This window comes from Notothenia rossii (assembly GCF_949606895.1).
Source record: "Notothenia rossii genome assembly, chromosome: 3".
NCBI lineage: Eukaryota > Metazoa > Chordata > Actinopteri > Perciformes > Nototheniidae > Notothenia > Notothenia rossii.
The window spans coordinates 82,860,398-82,883,446 of NC_136901.1; the positions used below are offsets into that span (position 1 = coordinate 82,860,398).

A 23,049-nucleotide genomic window follows, 5' to 3' on the forward strand; every position below is an offset into this window, starting at 1 on the left:
ATGCAAAATATCTTGAAGCCCTACAACCACAAAAAAAATAAAAAGGTACAAGTATATTGTGTTAAAAATATGGCAAAAAGTCGTAATATTGTATAATGTATTGTTTCATCGAAACAGTGTTAAAATCACAAGCTTGCCTTTTAGAGTCGTAGTCTTTTACAAAAATTCTGTTTTGTTAAGAGCTACCAAAACATAGTAAACATCGCAATTGTTCCCAAAACAAAACTGGGAATGGGGACATCGATAACATATTTTAATGTTTAATTTTCTTCAGGGCCACCGTAGTGCACATTGATGAACACTTTAAAACAAAAATAATGCTTACAAGTGTAAATGAGCCGGATTTTAGCTCTGAGCTAATTTCCATAGTAGCCCCGTCACATACAGCATATAAGAACATGACATTTATATATATATATACAGCAAAAATAAAATACATGATATGCAGAAAGAGCATGAGCAGCATACAAGCATTTACCATATGGCAGTACAATGTAGCAGCTATGATATATAAAGTGCAAGATAAGATAAAAAGCGCTACATAAAGTGCAAGAGGAGATACCCCTGTGTTAAAGTGCATTTATTTAGCGGTGATTACACGTCTGTTTGTTGCTCAATAGTTCTTTAAGTTGACCTTTAAAACTATTGAGAGTGGGACAATCCCGTAACTCAGTTGGGGGGCTATTCCACAATGAGCTGCCTTTAATGGAGAGGACATTTTGTCCAAAGGTGGTCCGTCTGTGGTGGACTTCACAGTCTCCTCTGGTTTCTGACCTAGTGCTGCGTCCAGTGTGTTTTCTGTGGATGAATTCCCCCAAGGGGAGGGGGGCCAGCCCATGTAAATATTATTTTTTTAAAAACACATACTTTTAAAAGACATAAAAAATGTCAAAAACTCAAGAAATTGTGATTTTCAAGGATGGTACAGTGGTGTTATGACTGTGGCTTTCTGTCAAACACCTGGATAGCTCTCTTGAACAGCTGTTCTATGGGTTTCAGGTGTGTGGCACAAGCAAACGACCAGTTTGTAAAACAGTATTCAATGTGGGATAGAATCATACAGTGGAGGTATGACTTTGCAGCATTGACAGTTCAGAAAAAGGTTTAATTTGTTTAAAATGTTGCAAGTTGAATTTCATGGTATTGGATACTTTCTGGATACTTTAAAAAGTCAAGTGCGAGTCCAATATGACACTCCCTGTTCAAGATACTTGCACTGGGAGACTAGTTCTATTTCTGCTCCATTTAAAAATACATTGGATCCTTCGATCCTTAAAACTAGAACACTGATTGCTGGCTTACGCTACAAACTTCATCACCTTTTAACAAGAGAGTAAGTATATAAAACGTTATTTTGTATATTTTACACATCAGCAGAAACAGAGAGAGATGGCAGGACACTGTGTTTTAGAGAGAACCCCTCCCCCCTGCGTCAGCAAACGGCTTGCGCGGTAATACCATCGCCCAGATGGTCCGCTTTTAGTTTCCCAGACGGTGCTTGTCAGGACTCTTTTCACTTCTGGCGGCGGGGGGATATTTCCTTCTTCTTCCTCCACATTGGGGGGTAATGGTGAAAACTCTTCTCTGATCTCGCTTTTTGTTTGCGTTTCTTTGCTTTTTGTTGCAAATATCTTGTACGCCGCTGGTTTCACAGTATTTTCTTGATGCACTACTTCTTCCGATACAATGGTTGCGTGGAGATCTCTGGAAGACACCAGAGTTAACACAGCCCAATCTGTTGAGGTCAACGTCGCTTTAACACTGTGGGGTCCATACGTTTCTCCATTCTTCAGATTGTAGAAATGCAGTTCATTCGCCATATAGTTGAATACGTATCCCCAAACATGTTCATTTTCCAGAAGCCATTTCTCTTCAAGATCTTCGACCGGAGGTGTTTGAACCCGGCACAGATACTGCATCCGTTTCTTGATTGGCGCTCCGGACGGATGGCGGTAAGTTGTCACAGGCGTCTCGCTGATTAAACCCATATCGAGGCGTCTCTTGGCCATTTTTTCTTTTTGGAAAGATGACTTGATGATTGGAAATGACTGGCTTTTTATCTGCACGGGGTTTTTTTTTTTTTAATCTCACTCCACCCCCTCGGTCTTCTGACATCACATAATTGGGGTGGGCCCTTCTGTCACTTTTATGCATACTAATGTGATGGAAGCGGCATTTTTGTTTTAATAGACTTGGGGGGCGGGCCCACCTGTCACTTTTTATGCATACTAATGTGATTGAAACATTTTTTATGATACACCATAAGGCGCAACAGTGGGGGCTTTTCATACCTGTGAATACACATCAATCCCCTCCTATCGACTGATCTCACACCTACTTGGGATATCACACCTACTTGAGATCTCACACCTCGAACAAAGGGGAGGCGGGACTTAGCTCATTAGCATAAGTAGGTAGAGGTGTGACCTGTCACAGCACCTGTCACTTTCTATGCATACTAATGTGATGGAAGCGGGATGAATCTTACTACTGATCTCTAACGCACTCAGAGACTCTCAGCCTCTCTTTTACATGTAGAAGTACCTGCAGTAAATATGTACAAAAGTATTAACATCAAACTTTACTGAAAGTATCAGAAGTAAAAGTTGTCATGATGTAGACTAGAGAATAGTCCACTGAATTATTGATGCGTTAATATGTTTGTCACTTTATGGTGGAGCTAATTTTAATTACTTTATATACTGCTGGGAAATGTACTTATAAATGTACTTATAAGATCTTATTGTATTGATCCATATTTTAAATCTTTATCTGTTAAGTCACTTAGGAATCGATATGCAAGATTCTCTGACAAAATGTGCTATAAAACATTAAATACTCAAGTAAAATACCTCAACATTGTTCTTAACTACAGTATTTGAATAAATGAAATTATCAACCTTTCACCACGGTTTATCCCTATCAAAACATTTTTGATTTATCAAGCTATAATTTGTATCTGGAAGCTTAAATCTTACTAATTTGACATATTAAGAGATAATACATTTTGAACTGTTTTGGTAATCAAGGCAAGGCAAGTTTATTTATATAGCACCTTTCAGTACGCGACAATTCAATGTGCTTTACAAAATAAAATAAAAGACATTTAAGAATAAATAGGCTACAGTAAAAACGCATTATATAATGGCATTTTACAACAGTCATTTAAAATGCAAAGATAATAGGATAAACACAACAGTTATACAATACATGAATAAAAAGCAAACTGCAGTGTGAATATTAGCAGTTAAATTAAAAGCAGAACTATCAGGCAAAATGCACTTTTGTACGTCTTTGATACATGAATATGTGCCCCCGGTGTTCCAGGGAACTCACCAAGTGTCAGAAAACACAACCCCCTCTATTTTCCTCCATACCCAAATCTCTTAAAAAGGGGCTGCAACGGATCTGATACAGACTGATCCAGATTTGAACACTTCTATGACGTCACAGAAGTGGCGCTACGGCTATTGGGCCAACTCCACCAATCAGGAGGAGACAGCCACGGACATTGCCGTTTGAAAGCGCTGGAGACGCTGTAGTACATATGCCAGGCCTGTAGATGGTGCTGTTCTCACAGAATCAGCCCATGAAAAGACAGTGTTAAATTGAGCGAAATGAGGAATGGCTAAAATGTATGATCTGTTTGGTATCTTGAAAAATAAAAAGTATAAATGTGCATGGTCCACTATATTATTCAAATATAGCATGATAGGTCCACTTTAAATTAAAAGCAGCGGCAAAAATATATGTTTTCAGTCTCGATTTTAAAATAGTAAGAGTTTCTGCGGACGTGCAGGCAGTCTGTTCCAGATTGTGGGGGGCATAATAGATACGCTGCTTTTCCATGTTTTGTTCTTACTCTTGGAACCGAGAGCAGACCCGTTCCAGAAGACCTGAGAGATCTTCAATCAATCAATTGTTCAGAAATGTTGAAGCAAAAACGTCAAATATAAGCTTTTCAGTTTCATATATTAGATTTGTACTTCTCTCTGTTTGGTATCATTGTAAAGTATACATTTTACATTTGTGTTTTTTGACTAGTAAATGAACACAATAAAAAACAAACAACAATTTGATCATGAAAACTATTGATCAGTTTCAGACTTCGATAAAACATTGTTTTTAATTGACACATCTTTCACAATTCGTATACACTGTCAACGCTTTCCTAACATGCTCACGATGAACTGCAGTGGATGTTATGGGTTACAACCAGATGTGATTGAACGGTTTTATTTTGGCAGGAAAGCTCCATGTGTTATTGCAGCAGCTGCTCAACATCACTCCTGGTTACTGGATACGTCAGCACACAGTTTTCTGGACACTTGCTTCTGGGAATATTTCTCCCACTGATGAGTATTACTGGGAATATGGAATGAAACTTTATGATTTCTGCTACAGAGTCAAACATCTGAGGAGAAATAAGATGTTAGGTAGATTAAATATGATGAAGATAAGGCTTGTTTAACTTTGTCTTTTAGAGTTTTTCCACTCACATCATTTGATCGATGTCCTCTTCCCAGCGCGTACTTGCTGGTGCTCTCTATAAACCGGATCTTTACATTATAAACCTTCTTGCCATGATACATAGCCAACACCAAGGGCTCACTGTTGGAGTTAATGGAGCAGTCTCGTACCAAAAATGCCCCGTCCTAGTGTGAGTAACAAGAGAATATTCGATTTAGACTAATTCAATTATAAGATAATGTCATATAAGAGGTTTTAAATTACCTTGTTCACCAGGTGTAAGGCGTGCTCAGCATCTGCTCGAGTACAAGTCCCAATGTACCAGTCATCTTCACAGTAGGTCTGCCAAATATTATCAGTGGGGGAAGAAATATTTAGATAATTTAAATTAGCAACAATACATGGTCAAAATCATAGAAAAGTAATATTCTATTATTTAATTTCTATGGGGAAACTAACTGTAAAGGTCTTATCCAATCCCTTGAGATTAGTTAAAGTGAAAATACTCATAATGCAGAATGGACGATTTACCAATAATGAATATACAAATTTGTATTATAAGTATTTTGTTAATATGTAAAAAGAAATTGCAAACAAGTACAGCATTGAAAACAATTCGGTGAAGGTACAAAATAAAATGCATTAAAGTATACTTAAGGTACAATAAGTAAAAGTGTAAATCTAATGTTTTAAAAATGACAGAACTTTATTTTGTAGCTTATCATAATATATGTATATGTTGTATTAATACTCTAAAAATGCAAATTTAAAGTATATACATCCGTCAAAGATGTACAGGGAGGTAAAACACTTAAGTATAAGTACATAAAAATTGTACTAAGGTAAATATCCTTTCCTCAACTAGATATCACAGACTTTAGAGAAAGAATAATACTAATTCTTTATTTAGTAGCAGCAACTGTACCTGTTGAGGCTTTTCCATGGGAACAAAGTCATGTTGGTTAAAGTCTTCTTTAGTTTGAGGCCACTCATGGTGAAGACGTTTTGATGGCACCCTTTCTTTAGTAAACAATAATATTGACTTATTTTATAATTACATTTAACATTATATTGATGATATATAACACTACTTACCTATACTTAGTTGGGACCTAAACAAAAGAAGAAGGCATAAATCAAACTTGAGACAAATTACAAATGTGTCCTAACAAGCTTCAGAAATTAATGTCCCACCTTGTTTCTAAATCATGGGTGTCCAAATCCAGAGAATGTCTGTGATTGGTATGAAGTGTTGAAACATGTTCAGCACTCTGTAGACCTAAATATATTCAACATCATTAATATTAAAGTTGCATTTCACTCAAATGTTTACATTCACAATCATTAAGCTCTTACCTTTGCCACTGAATTCTGCCTGGTAGAAGAAATACAAAGAAAATTAGGTTTAAAAACAATGTTGCAGGATAGTAAGTAAAAACAATTTCTGAAAGGGCTATTGATTTTAAACCAATATGCAAGTAGATAATGTGGAGTCTATTATATAACATTACAAGGTTGATTCTTATTATTACATTATATGCTTATTGTGCTCATGAGATGTTGCTATGACTATGGAATAAATAGACACAATCACCAATCCCAGGTTCTGATGGGTTGGATACGAAACAAAGGGAATAGTCATAGAAGAAAGTTTTAGCTTGCATTAGAAATGTTGCAAAGACCAGGTAAAGACACTGTAGAGACAAAGAGTTATTGTAAACAGGAGATCGCCCTGGCCTTGAACAGTGTGTGTGCTCCTCACCCACGCATAACTGGGTACTAGAATAATGGAAGATTCCCAATATCTATTGCAAAGCAGCTTCAGTAAAACTAATTACGTAGGATAGCAACTAGAGTAAGGAGGGAATCTTCACAGGCCGGCCGAATGCTGATTGGAGTTTGTGTTGCCGAGAGACTTTGTCTAAGTCTGCACCAACAAGGGAGGCCAAAGTATAAACCTCCCCTTCTGGCCTCAACCAGAAGTAAATGTACGGGCAGCGCCCTGAATAATAAAATGTATGTGCGCACGAGGTTCAAGGCTTTATGCCGGAAATAGAGTTACAGATTACAGCTCTGCTGTCTGTGATTTCTATGACCTGACGGCAGTGGCGTAACAAGGTTGTGATTGGCCCCGGGAGTTTCCCCGGTGGGCCGGTGTTGTGTGTGTGGGCCATTTGTAAGTGTTCCGGCCACTCCCTTTTTTTTTTTTTGCTTACCTTAATCCTACCGGCCCACATTTGTAAGTGTTCCGGCCCAGGGGTGTGGCCCACAGGGCTGGGCTGGGCCATTTTGATAGGCTATCTATATTCTATCTATCAGATAGTTTCACTTTCACACATCAGGCCCGTAGCAGCTGTCACTGCGCAGTGAACGATCAGGAGTGAGTGACTGAGAGACCTAGCTGGCAGTTGCTTACAGATGGATAAACCAGCTCCAAAGCGTAAAGGCGCTTTTTTATAGTTTGTGTATTGAAGTATTATTTGAATTATTTAAAGGATTAAAGTAAAGTGTTATGGCAGGAAAGTTCAATCTGGTATATTCATTTTAATGTCACCTTATATAGAATGTGTGTTAAACTTGTGATTTCTGCATTGAGTGACTTCTGCCTAGCAGATACCAAGAAGAGGCCCCTAGGGTCTCTCTCAGGGCCGTGGGAAGTAGGGGTGCTGAGGGTGCTGCAGCACCCCCTGGTGGATGACAGGGGATCTGCACTTCTACAAGATATAATACTAATATAATACCAAAAAAAAGAATTTTCAGCCTTGATGTAACAACATTCATAATTAAGTAAAGATAACACCCTTTTCACCCCAGTTACATTTTTCATTTGCCCTGTACGATGGGCGCTGTAGTGATAAAAGTGGGGGATGTTGGCTTCAGGCGCCCGCAGCTCACAGCCAGCGTGAGAGAGATAGAGAGAGGGGGTGCACCGGTACCGGCGGGGATTGTTGTTAGCTTCGGTTGCGCTAACGGATATAAGAAGCTGTTTCTACAATAATGTGGAGGGAGAGCTCTGTCCTGTCAGACTGAGAGGCTCAGTGAGGTAAAGGACTCTGAGAGTTTAGATAATTCACTTTAGTATAATTTATCTCAGTGAGTCTCAAACGTATTGATCACAATTATGTAAACAAATATTTCCAAGGCACACCTTTATAATTATTAGGATAAATAAAAACAGGTTTGAAATCATTCCAATGTATACTATAGGACAGTAAACCAAAAATATCGTTTAAAACTGGAGAGATTTAAAAATATGCATAAATAAATAAATGTTAACTGGTAAAATAAGATATGAATGAACAACAAAAATAAAATAAGTTACATTTATTTGTTATTGGCTATGGTAGGTTATTGGAAAAGTTCACATACTTATTTGATTAATAAAATGCAAACCGATCTTTTGCATATGGGTGTTTTAGAGTTGTACCCCCTAGATCAGGTCTCTGTAATTGGGCGCTCAAAGTGCACCAGATTGAAGCATTTTACTTTAAAATGTTAAAAATATCTTCCCGGGGGGACACCCCCGGACCCCCCCTAGAGGATGTGAAGTCCACCCCCCAATTAAAACATGTTATAATACTAAATACATTTGAAGCCTTTTTATATAAGCTGTCCACCATGTCAATATGTTTCTCTTTTTGTAATGTATTGGTCTTTTGTAGAGGTTTTTCATTGCCAGCTAAAATCTTGCCTTTAGGGCAGCACATTGGTCAGAACCAGCCCTGGTGTCATCCCCACAGCACCCCCCATTTGAAACATGTTCCCACGGCTATGGTCTCTCTGTTAATTATCAATAGTCCTTGCAATCAACAGGGGAATTCCCAGATACATTTTCAGATAAAAGGCCGTTAAAGTCTTGTAGAATTAATGATTTATCTCTTACAGACCCCAAAAGAGGCCTTGAGACTTGGGTCACCCAGCAGTAAACGAGATAAACGTCCTTTTGAGCTTAACAATCAAATGTATTCATTCCTAGTAAGCTGACTTTGGGGTGAAGGGAAGTTCAGGGAAGCCATTAAGCCACAAGAACAATTAACTTATGTTGGTTGACTGATGTGGTGACTGTCATGGGACGATGGCGTTTGGATATTTACAAATATGCCTTTCATAGAGAAAAACAGGTGACTGTTGTGTGATAAGATACATGATACGATGTTTGTGTGTGTTGAAGATGTTTAGGGGGAATGAGTATGTGTCCTGTCAAAGAGTCCTCTGTCATGACTCCCAATCATTGATTGGGGGATCTGCCTGAGGGCAGAGGGACAAACACACACACGCGCGAAACTCCTCCCCACCTGTGTATAAATGTTGTGATCATTTTGAAGATCGGCGCTCTTGTTTTTGACTTGCCGTTCCTGACGTGTCTCACACGGTGGTAGAACCTGAGCTCGGAGTACTCTGCAGAGTGCTTCGTGATTAGGTGATGTATTTGTATGTTTTTGCCATTAAAGCAGATTATTGTTTAACCCTTATCTTGGCTGCTTTGCATTTTTCCTTCTTTTGAGAACCCGCTCATATAGGAACGGCGCGGAGCAGAGGTTCTGCCCCAACAGTCTACAGTATTGTAGCGAGCCCTGAGTTCAGAGGGAGGGGCTTGCATAGGGGAGGGGGTTAGCAGGGAAACGGGGTTCAGGGGGAGTGGCTGTACGGCTGTACCCGTAGGATAGAAAAGGGGGAAGTGATGTCTGACTCAGAGGTTGCGCGGCTGTGGAGAAGAACGTGTTGCCCACATGCTAGTTAGTTAGCAGGTTTATTATTTTGGGTGCAGTCACTTTTGCCTCCACTTGCTGTTAAAATAAATGTTGAAAGAAAAAGTAAATCTGTTTACAGTTCTGTTTTATATGGGTGTTGAAGAAGAAGAATTGGGAGGGATGAAACCCTCTTTAATGGTCACACATGCAGAGCACACAGCACACACAGTGAAATGTGTTCTCTGCTTTTAACCCATTCTAGTACCAGGAGTCTAGTACTAGGAGCAGTGGGCAGCTATTGCACAGCGCCCGGGGAGCAATGGGAGTGAGGGGGGAAGGGGGATGTCCGGTGCCTTGCTCAAGGGCACCACGGCAGGGCAGGAGGTGAACTGGGACCTCTCCAAGTAGAAGTCCACACTCCAAATGTAGGTCTGGTCGGGGACTTGAACCGGGGACCCTACGGCTCACAGTCCAAGCCCCTACTGACTGCCATAGATTTAGTCCCCAATTTTGCTCTCAAAGTGCACCAGATTGATGCATTTAACTTCAACATGCTTTTCCGGTTATTACCCGTCCCCTTGTGTGTTATGAAGGTTTTTATGCATGTAAACGGTCTGCTGAGTCAAAACCCTCAAAGTACACCCTGTAGCGAGTAAAACTCTAACACAGAAAATACCTCCCCAAAACGCCTCGTTGGAGATACGTCACTGCCATTGATTCTTCCGGGTAACTCATGCGTTACCCGGAACCAAATGGACCAATCCGTGGAGCCTTTACGTTACGTCCGCGAAGCCGTTACGTTAAGCCCCCGCTGATTGGTCCAAATTGACCAATCCACGGACTTCCTCACACACACACTCAGTGCATGCAGCTCTGCTGATCTCTCCTCCCTGGCTGCAGGCTGATAACAGACAGTTGGGATCGCGGCGAAATTCTCTCTGCAGTGCAGACCCATTCTCACAGCGTTTATCAACCTTTTTCATACTCAATATAAAGCCACACTTATTGTTTTTACTTCGGCTGTGACTTTGTGTGTGCTCAGGGTGAGTTTGGCTGTGTTTCGCTGTGTATCGCTAAACAAGGAAACCACACCTCCACAGTGCTCAGCGCTATTCACAACGTCCCGAGACTCCCAACCAATCAGAGCACACTGCTCACAGGGAGGGTCGGGGCTGGAGCTACAACGAGCCGATAAAGGCAGAGAGGGAAATTCAGTGAATACACGTAGTTTACAGAGATGCTGTATGAGAAACCAAAGTGATTTTGGAAAATTGCACAATATAAATCTATTCTAGTAGACCTCCACAATGGAATTATGATCAGTGGAAATGACCATGATATGGGATCTTTAAAAAAAATTCTCCCGGGGGAGCTTGCCCCCGGACCCCCCAAGAGGAGGTGAGGTCCACCACCTGCCCACACCCCCTGTTAAATTGTCTCACCCACATTGAGGATGCTTCCTACGCCCATGTTTTATTCCATGCGTCAAGTCAGGCAAATTGGGTCAAAATGTTATTGCATCAATGATCTGTTAACATTAAAATCACTCAATATATGCTGTAACTACTTTGCTCTAGGCAACTCAAGGGCTCAGGTAATGTGATTACTATATGAATAATGGTCCGAAATAACATTACATGCATAGGCTTTTTTGTTAAGTAACATACTTTCGTCGCCGGCCGGCCGATACATGCCGCGCATTAAGTGGGCCTGTCTGTCAATTAATCCCCGGGCCACTTTTTACCCCAGTCCGCCCCTGTTAGTTGCTCCGGCTGCACCGTCGATAGTTACGCCACTGCCTGACGGAGTCCTTGGCCAAGTGAGTGAATATATCTTTTGCTCTCTTTTAAAAAATAGTAGAATTTAGAAGTTGTTTGTCTTTCCTGGAATAAAAGAACACGACAATAACAACTTGCTCTGTTTTATTTATTACTTGGCTTCACTGTAGTAAACTGCACGACAAGACATAGGGTATAACATTAAACATACAATAGAAAAATAAAAGGCACATACTTAAGAGAACCAATAAAAAATACATACAAAAATACACAATCCTGCTTCACAAGTACTTACCTTTTTAGTTTCTCTTTGTCGACTGAAAAGAAAAAGGGACATTATTTATAAAATGTTATCACATTAAAGGTAGGGTATAGGTAAGCATGGAGAAACCAGCTACAATTTGAAAGTACACAACCGAAAAAAATGTGCCCCTTCCTTCAGACTTCCTTACAGAGACCCTCCTCAAACACACAAGAACGAATGAGGGCACGAGATAAGTTTGTGTACGAGATGGAATGCTGACAGGCAGGTAGGCCATCCAGTTATCTGCAGATAATTGGACTTGCTTTTTACAGCGCCACGGCTTCCACAGATAAAATATTTGTATATATTTATTGTCAAAGCATTTAATATATTCATTGCTATCGGGATGCTAAGAGAATTCCATGGAATATAACAAAAAGTGTTTCTGAAGTGAATTACCTTATCCTACCTTTAAAGATTCTCCGAAAAAAATAAGTTTTTCTTTAAGTAAGAAAATAAGGGAAAGGAATTTATCTGAATTTAATTTGATTTAATTTGATTTCAATTTTTACAGAATTGACAGTTCTTTATGAATAAAGCCAATAGTCCAAATTCAGATCTTCAATGTGGTAGTTACTGTTGGCACTTGTGTCTTCTAACCAGCAGAGGGTGTCACTGCCACACTGTAGGAACTGTAAAACTAAGAGGACCTTCTCTCACTTCCCTCCGTCCTCACAGAGGAAAAGGTTGTGTGGGGTCAAAGTCAATAGCAGCGTTATAAAACAGCAACAGCTGGGGGTTTATCTGTGTGCTTCCTGCAACAAAAAACCCACTACTGCATATACTCACTCTCTGCGGCTGGAATCGTGTACAGTCAGCTCCGGCAGGTGACTCACTAACTCTGTGATCACCGCTGGAGGCGAAGGAGAGCGCCTGGAAGAACACACACATCAGCTGTAAGTCCATTCATTAACCCCAAAATTAACAGCTTCTATAGTAGTGGAGTGTATTACCTGTGTGAGTGCTGTGATATTAGAAAAAAGGGGAAAATTCATCAGTATTATATCCCTTGCAAACCAACATGATTTATATGACACATTTGAAAAGAAAACAGGGTTAATTATATATGCAGGTGTTTACCTGGTCTTCTGGCTGCACAGGCGGTAACTTCCTAACTTTTTTTCTTCTGCCTGGCTTCAGGGCTCTATTTACAGCAGGCCCTTGGTTTTAGAAGCACAGAAAATGTGTTATTTATGGCAGGGGGGCTTCCGACATATGTAAACTGGGCCTCTGGGCCTTTAGACCACCCTATAGGCTACATGTCAAGATTAAAAAAATATATATATATCTTGAAAATCTTGAAATGTAGCCAGTAGGGTGGTCAAAGGACCATGTATAAACTTTTTTTTTTACACTTTATGGTATTAACATAGCCTTTTCATGATGCGTACAATACCTGGCTATTAGATAATAATGTGTAGATGTGGCTAACAACCTTGGCGTTATGAATAAGTGCCGCACAGAGAATTATAACATGCTAGCTAGTGTGTGCTTAATCGGTTAGCAGTTAGACCACCAGCAATGCTTTGTAATTGTAATGTGTTGTTTTTAAAAACTAGGCCAATGTATAGAATCTACAAATGCAATGTTAAACTTGAACAACGCATGTTTAGTGACAATGCATACAGTCGCTGAGTAGCAGCAGCATCTGGCCAAGTAGTGAAATGTCATAAAGTTGCTAAAAGCAGCTAATGTTAGCCTCCATTAGCTACTCCCCACTGAAATCAAAATTCAGATGCTGTAGTTTTGTCACGCTACCTGAAGTTAGTGAGAAGTCTCTTGGGAGGCTGTTAGAGTTAGCCTGATGGAGTGGAGAGAACATAAAATATAAGCATACACTTACAGCATTAAAACCGTAATGGAAACTTAATTTAAAAATAAAAACAGAAAGCTTACACTTGAGAGGGATGAAAGACTCTGGGCCGATGTTGACCTTGGAAAAGCCCTGTCTTGAAAGCAAAATAAGTTGTGATGCTTTTCTTTTATTCAGTGACGGTAAAGATAATTTTCAGTGTTAGTTGGCAGTTTAAACAACAACAACTTCATGCGTTTGTATAATCGTTGTAGCTTGCCGGTCCCAGCAGCACACTGCAGCAGCAGACTGTATTGATTACAGAGGGAGAACACCCCAAGTGTGAACAAATTTAAAAGCCATATTCAGTATAAAGTTGTAGACGTGCAGCTGTGAAGCTCCTGGCTGTGGGCCACAACCATGCAGGACAGTAAAGGGAGTCTCTTCACACTACACGCTTCTCTCTCTCTCCCTTCGGCTCCTAGATAATTGTAACCTCCCGCAGTCTGCCTCAGCCAACAGATGGCTCTGGAGACCCACTGGCAGATCATGATCACTCAGCATGAGCTCCATCTCTCTCCCTCCCTCTCTCACACACAACAGTTTGTGGTGTAGCTGTTTTATTTTGGTGCCTGAACTTCACTGAGCTTCGATTTAATAGTGTTCACCAGAACTTTTCTGAGGGGAAAGTTAAACTAACTCACTTTCATTGTGCTCACTGTAACACAAGCTCTCTTTAAGTTGAAGTTTTGTACCAGGTTTATTCGGAGGTTTTTGGATGTAGGTTTATGAACCTTTTCATGTATGTATTGTGTTTTATACATTTAATGAATAATGTATGAATGATTAAGATGGGTAGTGACAAATATAATAGGAATATTTCACCCACAAAATGTCCATTTGTGTATCAGTTACTTAACCTTGAATTCTTGATAAAAGTTTTTTTTTCTAGCAAGCCTCCACGGTGAACAAAGATGTAAAAAATGAAGGAAAGTCCAGATGAGTGTAGGTAAATTAGGGCTGTGTTAAACAACAGCAAAACTACATCAAATGTGTACAGATTTTGAGCACAAGTGTATGTCTTTAAGAAGTAGAGGTGCTTAATTTCATCCAGACTTTTCTTTGTTTTCTGCATTTTAGTTTGTTGTGGAAGTTTTTTCTAGAATTCAAGGCAACACAGGGTGTGTAATGTATATATGTGTTTGAGGTTGAACTATTCCTTTTAAAGGTCAGATTCCCTCCTACATATGAATATAAATGCTCAGCCTGCAGTGCAACCAAGACGGCAGTTCTTTGTTTTACTGTTGTTCAGCAAGCTTCACAAAGACAAGGCAACAAAACAGAAACAAAACTAATGCTAGACATTTGTGAGGAGGACTAAACAAAGCTTAACCCATACTAAATCTACGTAACTTTAACCTGTGCTGTAACAAATAGCTGTGTGAAAGTGAACGAAGAGTCATTGTTTTTTTCTCTACCTGCATACTCTCTCTCAGCATCTATGGGTCTTGCAGGAAGTATGCACACATTCAGCATTTCCTCATGGTCATCCGCCATGTGGTACTCATGCTCCAGGACGCTATTCGAGTAACCATCTTTGATCTTTGATCTTTGATTTCTGTTTTTGCCTTTCCTGTTGCGATCCTGTGTAGAGAGAATTGCAGTTTTAAATGTCAGATACTAAGAGTGCATACAAAAACGTTATCTTAATCCTTTAACAACAAGCACCTAACACATATATGACTGCATTGATAAGATTTAGGACAAGGAAGGTCTTATTCTGCAAATACACCAATGAATTCAATACATGTGAGTCTTCCTTATTACATCAACCAGTAACATAATCTATAGTGGACAGTTAGATCCTGAACTCGCCTACACCACTGATAAGCACAGGAAGCTACAATGAGGTGTTGCAACATAACCCACTGCTTGTCTCCAAGCGATTTCCTTTTTAAGTATTCACACTTTCCACTCACACAGACACACACATACATTTACAGCCAGTGGCAGAAAAAGCGACAGTTTATGACACATTGTTGAAAGGCTACATAACAAGCATTTTCTTTTTCTTCTAATTAATGAGATATGATGCATTGTGAGGATATTTTTGTGCTAGGAAACATTTGAGATTAGGATGAATATGTTATCAGTCGGCGCATGCTTCTCTCATTCAATTTTCACTAAAAGCAATGTGCTTCACATCAGAAATGGCTCTTTTGTAAGGAAGAGGAGAGTCCAGATTGGATTCTGCAGAGAGGAAATTGATGTTTTTGTCCGGCAGGTGCAGTGTCACCACTAATGTGTCCCTAAAGGCAAGAAATGTCTCTCTTTGGGAGCCCAGGTTCCCTTTTTCCTCTTTAATGATGAACCCAGAGAGCTTACTTTTGTATTTATAGTTCATTTTGAAGACAAGGAGTCATTCGATAACCACGCTATTGTATGTGCACAAATGGTGGAGATGTATCTTTTAAATCAAGCACAGGTTGTTTTTAAGTTTACAATTTAAAAGCTATTAGTATTTCCCAGTTTACAGAAAACATGCATATCCAAAACCTCAATAATGATATTAATAAACCTAACCCTAATAATCAACTTGAAAGATGTCAATTTAGTTTCTTATTTTTTAGATGTATTCAAATGACTCCCTCAAATGAAATTGTAATATTATTACACTAATGAGCTTTCTTGAGAAAACGAGATACTTATTTTATTAATCAGTGAGATTAAAAAGAGGAAAAAGTATTTTAACTTTACAATTAATATTAATGCAACCAAAAAGAACAGTTATGAATCATAGTAATGGTTTGCTCTGTGTTGCTCTTGCTGTGCACTAACAATGGCAGAGCAGAATTTCACTCTTTCCTCCTTTTGTGCTAAAAGGTAATTACACAGGGGAGCTGCAGGCTCCCGAAGCCCCCTGGGAACGTTCATGTATAACCATCGGGGAAACGCTGTAGGGCGCCATAACTCACCATTATCACAGCAGACTCATGGCTGGTACCTCTCTCTCTGCAGCTAACGAGGGGCTGAAACAGTAATGAAAAACATCATTAGTTTGCTGTTCTGCTAAAGGATGTGGCCTTCCAACACAATTTGTCCTCACACTTTTCTTCCTCAACAGTTTCATATGCAAAAGAAAAAGGTCTTTATTCAAACTAAACAAAGCTGCTAGTGGCCCCTCACTGTTCTCCCTACCCCCCCCCCCCCCCCCCCCCCCTCCTTCGTTTCTTGATCTGAGTTATAGTTTAAAAATTCACTGGAAAGAATATTAAACTGAATTCATTTTGAAACGCGTCGATATGTTGTTATTTCTTAACACAAGAACAGATCCTGCTTGGTAACATACAAATAAAACAAAACCAAATCCGTATTTACCTTTATTAAGGAAGAACACAAAGGTTTTACTTTCAAAAATGTGGATGAACCAATTAAAAAAATATAAATAAAATAATAAGAAGAATAGAAAAGAAAAATTCGACCTTTGAAGAATTACATTTTGCACTAATGCAAGATTTAGGCGGATTTAACATTTTGGGATTATTGTAAATGACCCAGTATTCTTATAAGATTATTTTAACGTCAAGAGTATCAGTGATGATTTTACCAATGTTTATCTGAATACATATGGCGCAAAGAGGGATGAAACCGATATTTGGACCTTTGTCACACATTTTCCATTTGCGAGCTTTTAAAGACATATTATCTATTTTAAATCATGTTTTTCTGAGAAACACAAGGTCAGGTCCAATCAATCACTCTTTGATTGACATGGTTTTATATTTGAAGGCTTTAAGGGAAACAAAACAGGAAGCAGGAAGGAAATGTACCAAGAATAGAAGTTGGGACATTTAAGCGAGGCCCAGGGATTGTGATAATGCCAGGAGACATTACAGTCTCACAGTCCTGAAAGGCAGAGTCTAACTCAGTATTGGATTTGGCGGTGTGGTCCAACACTCAGCGGGCTGTCTGTCTGCTTTTCAGCTCACTGAGCCATGGGAAGTAGTGTTGGATGAGATGTATGAAAGAAGGAGATTAGATATACTGAACAAAAATATAAATGCAACACTTTTGTTTTTGCTCCCATTTTTCATGAGATGAACTCAAAGATCTAAAACATTTTCTACATACACAAAATAACCATTTCTCTCAAATATTGTTCACAAATCTGAAAAAATCTGTGATAGTGAGCACTTCTCCTTTGCCGAGATAATCCATCCCACCTCACAGGTGTGGCATATCAAGATGCTGATTAGACAGCATAATTATTGCACAGGTTTGCCTTAGGCTGGCCACAATAAAAGGCCACTCTGAAACGTGCAGTTTTGCTTTATTGGGGGGGTCTGGGGGGGTCCGAAAACCACTCAGTATCTGGTGTGAGGGTTAGGGTTAGGGTTAGGGTAATGTTGTGAATCGAGTGGCCTGTGTTCATCGTCCATAACATACGCCTGCCCATACCATAACCCCGCCACCACCATGGGCCACTCGATTCACAACATTACCCTAACCCTAACCCTAACCCTAACCTTAACCCTAACCCTAACCCTCACACCAGATACTGACTGGTTTTCCCCCCCAGACCCCCCCAATAAAGCAAAAATGCACGTTTCAGAGTGGCCTTTTATTGTGGCCAGCCTAAGGCACACCTGTGCAATAATCATGCTGTCTAATCAGCATCTTGATATGCCACACCTGTGAGGTGGGATGGATTATCTTGGCAAAGGAGAAGTGCTCAATATCACAGATTTTTTCAGATTTGTGAACAATATTTGAGAGAAATGGTTATTTTGTGTATGTGGAAAATGTTTTTGATCTTTGAGTTCATCTCATGAAAAATGGGAGCAAAAACAAAAGGGTTGCGTTTATATTTTTGTTCAGTGTACTTGGAGCAAGCATCTGAGGTTGAGCAGTTACTCTGGAGAGTAAACTCCTGCTCCATGGAAATTGGGTGCAGAGGATTTGTAGCAACTCAAACCAGCAGGCTACTGATGTATTTGTGACCTGGCTTTTCACAAAGTATAAACTGCAGAGAGCGAGAAGGAGCTCCGTCTGGGTGCAAATCGTATTGTTCATTGTAGTAACCCGGGTGTAAATAGCATTGTTCACTATAGTCACGTGGGTGCAAATCGTATTGTTCACTGTAGTAACCCGGGTGTAAATAGCATTGTTCACTATTTTCACCCGGGCAGTAAATAGCATCTGCCTTAAAATGATTTTCCTGTGTTAGTGAGGTTTGTTGGAGTACAGTATTAAAACTGTTATTTTAAAGCCAATACAGGGTCTTTGTTTTATATTTGTGCATCTACTTCAGATCTAATCGTTTTGGCAAATGAATGACAATACGTGTTTTTTTTGGTTGTTCTTTGGCGTAAAGTAGGGTTGCATATCGTTGACTTTTTTACGATACCGATACCACTGAACGATACCGATACTCAACCGATACATATCGCAATTACTCCCATGAAGCGCATTATGATAGTTAACATGTCAAATTAATATTCAATTCAATTGTGGGACTTGGACCTTTTAGTACTGAACAAAAAATGAAAACCACGTTATCTATGAAGAAAACAGATTCTGCAATATCAGTTATATCAACCATCAGGCGTGAATAGTACATCTTGTCAATGGAAAAAGAAAATAGCACCAGTATAATCAATATTGAACCTGAGATTCGACTGACCAGAGAACACATAAAGGATCATGAGATCTCGCCAATGCACATAAAACAAATAGCATCATTAAAATCAACATTTGCCTGATGAAAGAAAACAAATCCCATCACAGTTCCGTTTAGTGAATTCATCTTCAAGAAGATGAGCATATCTGCTCTCTGGATCCAAACGGGCCTTTTCACAGCGTAGAATATCACCTGCTGAACTGAACACTCTCTCGCTTGGCACGCTGCTTCCCTGAACACAAGGTACTTGGTTGCCATACAAGATAGCATTGGTTGGAGGTTGCCACCTTTCCCAGAAATAAACTTCTTGCAGTGGTTACAGACCCCACCATTCAGACTGGCAGTCATATGCAGCCACACTTTAGAGTGACTCTTTTGCGGAGTTTCACGGCGAAATTGACTTCGTAATTCCGACGGTTTGGGCGTGAGTTTAAGGATATTACGCCTCACTTTTATATTTAAAAAAAAGAATTAAAAGAATTTAAAAAGTATCGAAAACCGGATCTGATTTCGGTATGGTATACCGTAGCCGCCAGTAACCTGTATTTCGGTAATACCGGGAACCGGTATGCACCCCTAGCATAAAGTACACAATGTTTCAATTTCTTTACATTTAGTTACTGCAGTAATATTTTCAAAGCTTGTATTAAGAGTGAAATCAAGGTAGTTTAAATGTATAATCATTGTAACGTGTAATTACAGCAATTACTTTCAACTTTTTTTGGCATTTTAAGCCATATTATTGCACTTTGCATAATCATGCTGACAAACAGACAAATGAAACCAACCAAACTGAAAATATTACCTATTAGCCGGAGTCAATGAGATGACGGAAGCTCATGTATTAATCTAAAAATAATGTTAAACCAAAGCAGTATTCTTGCAAAATGATTTCAAACAGTGTCTCTGCTTTATTCTTCCATACTTCCTTCATCTTTTCTTTTAAACAGATCAAGATTGTTCGGCTTTTCTACACACTCACAAAAACAGCAGTAACTTACCTTTTCAGAAGACTTTTAAAACAAGCACACCTGCCTCAGTGGGTATCCAGAGATATCTCCCTCTTTGGTGAAGAGTATTTGGTTACAGAAATAGATAGCCTGCTGTTTTATTTCCCCTCAAACAAACAAGAACACCTGGGCTGCTTCAAGTCGAGTGTCAGAGTTAGGCAGCCCACTGCAGGAACTCAAAGGACTTCCTGTGTGGTGAATAACTGGCCTATAACCTGAGGTCTTCACTGCTGTTTAGACAATAAAAGCTTTGTCAGCGGGGGGCTTATTTTCATTGTGCATTTATGGTCTGATTCAAAAATGTTTTGTGATATTTGTAGCTTTGCTGTATGAACCTATTGATATGTATAAAATACTTTGTGGTTTTGCTCAACAGTCTAAGCCTTGTCGTTTCCTTTGTAAGCTTCTTTCATGTAGCGTTGACAATTTTGAGAGTTTAAATGTGCAAGCTCTGAATACTATACCTGAAAACTAGGCTCAGACCATTTGTTCAATGAATCCGTGTCAAATGAATCTGCTATTTTTAGCGGTATTTTTCATAATTTGAACATGAACACGGTGACATTTCAACATCTCCTCTGCCGAGTGCAGAAGGAAGCAGGGTGACATTTACTCTTCTCATAAAATCTCCTGGCTTCATTTCTATATCAAACAAGAAGGGGAACCCACATTATAATTTGTGACAATATTGTATTCAAGCTTAACCTATTGATATTTCATTTTGGTGTAATAATTTCAGTTAAGAGCGTCAACGCATTAGAGAGGAAATCAAAACTTTTTCAAGCATTCAGATGAATTAATGTCCAGTTACAACATGGATGTATACCAGCAGTCGGCCTAACAAATGGAACAAAATCAACACATTAAGTTGCAATTAACTCAAGCTATTAATAGTTTTATAACAACTGAAATGAGGCAGAAACATTTGCTGAATCACGCTTACCAAATGTTATCATCCCCTATTCAGCTGGGTATTTATTAACCAGTGAACAAGGTACACTGATAGTATGTAGAGATAAAAAGGACAAATTAATTCCTTGAAAATTATACGACGGATAATCTGCTTCAAAGCCACATTCTCCCACCTTTAAAAAAACTGTGACCTTGAAGAGTTTCTTTTTTTCTAATAATATTTTTTTTGTTGAAAGTTCTTGTTTTTGAAGTTTATGCTCTAACTCTAAGGGAAGAAAATATATTTTTGGTAACTTTCCTGAAAACATTGCGGTTTGAAGTTAGAAAAATAGGTCCAGCAGGGCAAAAAACATCAGCAATAAGACCATTTCGTACATGTTGTACCACTTTAAGGAAACTACAGCAAGGTCAATGTTGCACCAGGAAGTTGGACGGTAAACTGTATCAGGCATATTTTGTACTATTTTGCCATATTTCTCTTATATATTTTGGTCAGTATTATATAAATTACATTATTTTAATTGCCAAAAATAGATAGATATTGGGGAACCTTAGTTTGTTTGACAATGGGTCAAAATACTTTACTGGAAGTGACAAATCAGAAACAGAATCATAAATACTTACAGAGGCAGAGGAACAGACCTAAAGAAATAGAAACCAAACTCTTTTCATTTTCCAGCTCATTATATTACAGCAGTTTTAAGTTTGTATTACATAAACTACAGAGCAATATGGTAATGCAACGGTTACAGCGCTTAAAACCACAATGTCCGGGGGTTTGATTCCCGGCCGTTAGACCTTTGTCGCTCGTCACACCGCGCTCTCACTCTATCACATTGTTTCCAGTCTACCTGTATGCTGTCATCTGTCTATCTTCCTCAAATCTACAGTACATAGTTTTCAACCCTGGTAATGTTGGTGATAAAAGATGTGCAACTCTTCCCCAAACTAAAGATTGAAATTGTGCAGTGATCATACAAAGAGTTTGGTAACTTTTGTTCAACTCTAGAGCGGACTCTTGTTTTAAAACAGCGCTGTACCACAGAGTACCTTCCTGTCTGCAGCGGCTCGAAGGCCTGGCTATGCAGCAGAGCACCGGCGCACAAGGTCAGCCTCTCTCCTGTGGTTTCTTCTGCAATGGTATAGCCTGACTTCCTGTGAAAGATTACCATCTAGCCTCTCATATTCTCACTGATGCTTATCTTTTGAGCCGCAAACGCCAACTCCCCGAACGTCTCTACACCTCGGCCCCCAGCGGCAGCCCCATCGGCCTGTCAATCTAGCAGCTCATCCTGTGTCCTCGACCCCCCCCTCGTCCTCCTCCCAGCAGCCAAAAAATGAGCCGACCTCCCTTCCTCTGTCCTGGACCTGTCACAAAGAAATAAGATCCAGATTCCCAGCCTGGGGGGCGAAGAACACAGAGGTTGAATAATATGGATGAGGTGTGTGTGCATGTGAGGGTGTGTGTGACCAACATTTCAGATTTTCACAAGTCCTTCAGGCGTTCACAGGGCATCTCACTTAAGTAAAAGTGGTGATGTTGAACTCCTCGCTCCCCAGGAAGGATACGTGTATTCTTGATAAACCACATCAGATACAAGGTTAACATACGTGCACAGCTGCAATAGTCTTTTCATAAAGGCTGTCCAAAACACAGAAACACAAAGTGACGGTAAATGCTGGCCAATATTTTCTATACAAATGAACACCTTTCATGCACTTTGCAAGATTTTATACATTGTTAACTACGTTTGGCACAAAATTACTTTTCATGCTAACAAAGACTAGTTTGCACCATGAATGTATGATTGGATAAATAAATATGTGTTGCATCATATTGTGAAGTCTATTGGAGAGGCAGGAACTCTTGGGCTGGAAACTCTAGTGTACATATTTAGAGGGACGCATAACCAAGAAATATACCCTGAAGCTGGGAAACTTTTTTGGGGTATGTTATGTTCCATGCAACAATTCTCATTGAACTGAATAGGCACCATCTTTCTGTCTGGTATCCATTTATGAAGTACATCCAAACACAAAGTACAGTTCGGCCTGAGGGAAGTGTCTCCTTAAAAAATAATCAAAAAACAGAGTAACGTCTACTTCAAGCTTTTTGGAGAAGAAATCAATTGTTTGTGCTTTAGGCTACAGTTGACAATTTTTTGGTTTAAAAGCCTATTCTTGGTGAAGTGCAAATTCAACACTAATGCTATTTGGTCTGATAGGTAGCAAGGGGGTTGTGGCTCAGGAGTATCTACCAACTGGAGGATCAGCAGCACCTGCAGTTAACATGTAATGTCCTTGGGCAAGATAGTTTCCCCAAAAATTGCATTGCATTGTATGTGGTATTGAACTGTATGTACGTTTAAAAATGTGATAATTGCTCAAATATGAGAATAGCAGCACATATAC

At 39.4% G+C, this 23,049-nt stretch overlaps 1 protein-coding gene across 1 annotated transcript; it reads right to left on the reverse strand.

The window, feature by feature from the left end:
* Nucleotides 1-3,013: 3,013 nt before the first annotated feature.
* On the reverse strand, nucleotides 3,014-19,924 carry clnk (cytokine dependent hematopoietic cell linker). Its single transcript, XM_079671336.1, has 16 exons — nucleotides 19,717-19,924; nucleotides 16,011-16,064; nucleotides 14,514-14,679; nucleotides 13,140-13,192; nucleotides 13,002-13,044; nucleotides 12,324-12,403; nucleotides 12,197-12,207; nucleotides 12,033-12,116; nucleotides 11,235-11,256; nucleotides 5,827-5,845; nucleotides 5,665-5,749; nucleotides 5,566-5,582; nucleotides 5,396-5,490; nucleotides 4,735-4,812; nucleotides 4,500-4,655; nucleotides 3,014-4,414 (listed from the first exon to the last, which is right to left on the reverse strand). Exons 2-16 carry the CDS (start codon nucleotides 16,011-16,013, stop codon nucleotides 4,262-4,264), a joined length of 1,065 nt encoding a protein of 354 aa, XP_079527462.1. The 5' UTR covers nucleotides 16,014-16,064; nucleotides 19,717-19,924; the 3' UTR covers nucleotides 3,014-4,261.
* Nucleotides 19,925-23,049: the final 3,125 nt, after the last annotated feature.